A 4,250-nucleotide genomic window follows, 5' to 3' on the forward strand; every position below is an offset into this window, starting at 1 on the left:
CTAAAATAGATATGCAAAAGGAGCTATTGATAAGCACCTACCCACTACCAATGGAAGAAAGTGTTTAAGAAAAATAAGTATGACAAGGAGGAAGTTTCTTTATCGTTCTTCTATTAGTTTATTTACACTAGTGAAAAAAGGGGAATCTATGACGACTTATTATGACAAGTATAAGCCACTTATCATAATAACTTGATCGGTGGCATTTTTTTAATAAAGTAACAATTATTATGACTAGTAAAAAGGGATCTTTCATAATAAGTGAGAAGGAAAAATTTCTTATGACAGGTGCAGAGGACCTATCATAGTAGATGGTCGCGTTGACAAAATTGAAATTATGTTAAAAATATATTATGATAGATTTAGAGAAACCTGTCATAATATCTTCAAATCCCTAATTTTTTTCCTTCCCTCTTTTCTCTCTCTCTTTTCTTCTCTCCATTGTTTCTCCAGAAGTATAGTTTTTTTCTCAAACAGTCACGTTACCTTCTTGTTTCGCGTTGTCGTTGTCACTCTGTTCGCTGCGCCGTTCGCGCACCGTTCATGCACTGTCCGTGCACCGTTCTTACGTCGTTCGCGCATCGTTCGCGCGTCGTCCCTGCACCATCGCCGCTCTGTTTGCCACTTTGTTCGTTGCGTCGTTCGTGCACCGTTGATGCACTGTTCGTGCCCCGTTCGTACGTTGTTCACGCACCGTCCGCGCGCCGTCTACTTGTTTTCTGCGCGTTGTTCGCCCATCGTTCGCACACTGTTCCTGGTTGCTACATTGGTGATTCTCCTCGCTTTGGACAGGTTTTCCCTCTTTTCTTCACCTAGTTTGCACATGTGTGTTGGGCTATGGTTTTGCTTTGGAGTGAGTGACAGATGCTTTTCCCTAAATGTTATTGCTACACTGTAAGAACTAAGAATCCATATATATAAAAGTTTAAATCAGTAAATATTTTTCTATTTGCAACGTGACTCCAACGTTGTGGTGTCGTGACCCTCTTCGCCTTCATCTTCTTTAGTTTAAATTCACTCTTTGAATACTTGACCCTCTTTGCGTTCAAATTGGAGGGATTTGCATTTTATTTCTAACCATGTTCCGCCTTTTGTCTTTTCATCTTTGAGCATGTGCTTGGCTAAGATTTGTGGAAACCATTGTGTGTTTGCTAAGAGTTTTTTGAAAAGGTGCAAAAAGTGTGTGAATTTCTTTAAGATGTCTTTGTCTTCCTGAACCAATGTGAAGAGAATCTTCTTTGCTTTCTTCCTAAAACTAAGGAAGTTTTCTATAGCTTTGGCCCTGCATTTTAATTGGTGCAGGAAATTAACGTATAAAGAGATTTTGGATGCAATAGGATTTTGGAAATTTAGGTTTTCAAAATGAAATGAATTTGTAATTGATTAGTGTTTGGAAGGACCCTTTGATAGACTAATGGAATTTCTCATTGGACTTGTTTTCATTGCTTTGCAGACTATTACGATAATGGACTTTAGACACCAGAAAGAACTTGAAAAAGAAGCCATTGTTGTTTTGGTTGTTGTGATTTTCTTATTCCCATGGGCATATGGGGAGATCTTGGAGTCCCATTAGATAGTTGGTTCATAGTGAGATTATGTACAATGTTTAGTCTTTTTTAGAATGTATGAATAAATTCTAAAGTAGCATTCTTTATGTATATATAATTTGATAGAGTAAGTCTTTATTGGATAATATTACTGGATAAAGTAAGTCAATGAAATTCTTTTATTTAAAAATTGTATATTGTTATATTTAGGTAATACTATTATAAATGGAGAAAAATTGAAAAAATAAAAAAAAATACTCACTTATTATGTTAGGTGTAGAAATACATATCATAGTAAGTTAAACTTATTATGATATATTTTCATGATGTCATAGAAAAAGCGCATTTTTTATGACTCCTGCAACTATGATATCAACATACCTATCATAATAATTTTTTTTTACCTGTCATAATAAGCTCTTTTTGCACTAGTGTTAGTTTTTATCTTAAACAAATTTTAAACTCATGTTTGTGTCTTGTGCTTTGTATGTTTGCTAATGGCACATTCCCTTAGAAATTATTAAGAGAATGAAGGGTTTAGGAGGAGCCTAGTTCAAAGAAAGCGCACTTGCCACATTCTAGTCTGCATGAATGTTATGTAAATACAAATAACAAATGAAGGAATGAGTTTCAGAGATGAAATTAATAATGAAATTAAAGCCTTAAAAAAATGTAACAAGGAGAAAAATGGTATAGATGAAACTAGAGGTATATTTGCTCAATTTATGCAACAAATAGGAAAGAAAATTAAGAGCACTCACGGTGATAGTTCAAATAAAGAAAATCACCTCTCGTCGGCACCATCATAAGCCTAAAAGTTAAACTTAACCCAAGGAATCTCCGATTTTGACAACTTCTATTATTGGACTTGATATAATTTTATTATAATAATGTAATAATATACTTCTAAGTAAGATAATTTTAAATTTTATTAATATATTACTAGAGGAGAGTTTTAAGACTAATGATTGATGGACACTTATTTCTTTTCTATATTAATTTACTTTACAACTTTATGAATTAATATGTTATTAAAAAGTAGTTGATAATAGACATATTTTTTATATATATTTATTTTACAAGTTATAAAATAATATTTTTTGATATATAATATTTTGTTAAAAGATAGTTGTATAATACATTTAATAGCAGTGTTAAGATATATCCTTTTAGTTTTAATTGATTGGGACGAAGAAAACGAGTTGTCATTTCTCATTTTAAACACTGCTTTCTCTATTGAACAGAGGGACGACAATACGCGAGGGACTATATAGACCCGTTCGCAGATTTGTAAAACAAAGCATGGCATTCCCTACCTCAATTAAAAAGAAGACTTTAATCAGACCATTGGCTTTAGAGCGAAAGGGTGAAATTAAAACAAATTCTATGGACTTAGAAATATGAACAAGTTAAAAAAAGCAGAGACATAAGTTCAGGATGTTTTATTTAGTCTGGCATTTATTTATTTATTTATTACACCCAAAGCATAAACACTTCTCTCACAAGGAGGAAAGTGCGGGATTTTTGGTGCACAGTTGTTTATTTAGATGCAGCAGATGAGGATGGAAGTTGCTCAAGAACAAACTCGTATGGGTGTTTCTGATTGACAGCCAAAAGCCTGTTCTTTGCTTCATCCTCAACAATCGCAACATTACCGCAGAGGCTGCTGTCAAGTGTACAGAACAAAAGTTTATAGGTATTGTCTCGGACTCTGTGAATAGAGAAGGAACCTGGGACTGTATGTGGGTAGCCTTCAACTTTAACGAGGGTTCCTTCAGGCAGACCCGCAACAACGGTCCACTCAAGAGGGAAGGCACCGATTATAGGAGTTAATTCGAAGCTAATGAACACCGGAGAGCCGTTAGGGATAAATAAGGAATCGGATGGGGATGTAATGGTCAATGGGAGCCCTTTATCGATCTCGATGGGAGATTGCACAACACTGAGTGGGATAGTTTCGTTTCCAGTTTTGATTCGTCGAATTCCACCGGCTACTGTAAATGGCGGCAAAATAAAGAATCTGCCACCATTTCTAACGATGTTACCATGCAAGTCCGTGACAGGTTGAGCAGTGGTTGAAGGAGGGTTGAAGGTTAGGACTGAAAGAAGGAAGAGAGCTAAAATGGTTGTACTCGCCATTTCGCTATGGAACAAATTAAGGCTTTTCTCTTTGTTCAGTTGAGTTGTGTGAAGAAGCAAAGATGGGAAAACCCATTTATAGACCTACGATGGTGGTAAGGTGAACATATTTTATTGATTGAAATAACTAAAAAATCCTAAGACTTCTAAACATGTGAAAAAGATGAGAAAAAGAGATCGTAGTTATATTTAAATATATGTTTCGATTTTCTTTAAAATAAATTTATTAAGTTTGGTTCGTTAAAAGTAATTTATTTTTTATCTTATATTTTTCTGTTTTTATATATAAAATTCAATCTCTTACTTTACTATTTACAAAGAAACATATTTCAAGGTGAAATATCTATTTTAAATATTTAAATTTTATTCTAAAAATGAATAAACAAGAAAGAATTATTTAAAATGTTTAATTTTTGCTAAATATATCTCTTTGATATCAAACCAAAAACATTATTCATTTGCACATACGATTAATAAACAACATTTGATGGCTTTTAAATAGTAATGCGTCATTACTGTGACTTACATGTTATGAATACTTTTGAAGAAAATAAAGTTTTATTT

General features: G+C 33.5%; 1 protein-coding gene across 1 annotated transcript; it reads right to left on the minus strand.

The window, feature by feature from the left end:
- Positions 1-2,878: 2,878 nt before the first annotated feature.
- LOC114185992 (chymotrypsin inhibitor 3-like) lies at positions 2,879-3,719 on the minus strand. Its single transcript, XM_028073984.2, has one exon. It carries the CDS (start codon positions 3,684-3,686, stop codon positions 3,087-3,089), a length of 600 nt encoding a protein of 199 aa, XP_027929785.1. The 5' UTR covers positions 3,687-3,719; the 3' UTR covers positions 2,879-3,086.
- Positions 3,720-4,250: the final 531 nt, after the last annotated feature.

The sequence above is a fragment of the Vigna unguiculata genome, chromosome 5 (assembly GCF_037176805.1).
Source record: "Vigna unguiculata cultivar grain cowpea cultivar isolate G323 ecotype 2 chromosome 5, ASM3717680v1, whole genome shotgun sequence".
Taxonomy (NCBI): domain Eukaryota; kingdom Viridiplantae; phylum Streptophyta; class Magnoliopsida; order Fabales; family Fabaceae; genus Vigna; species Vigna unguiculata.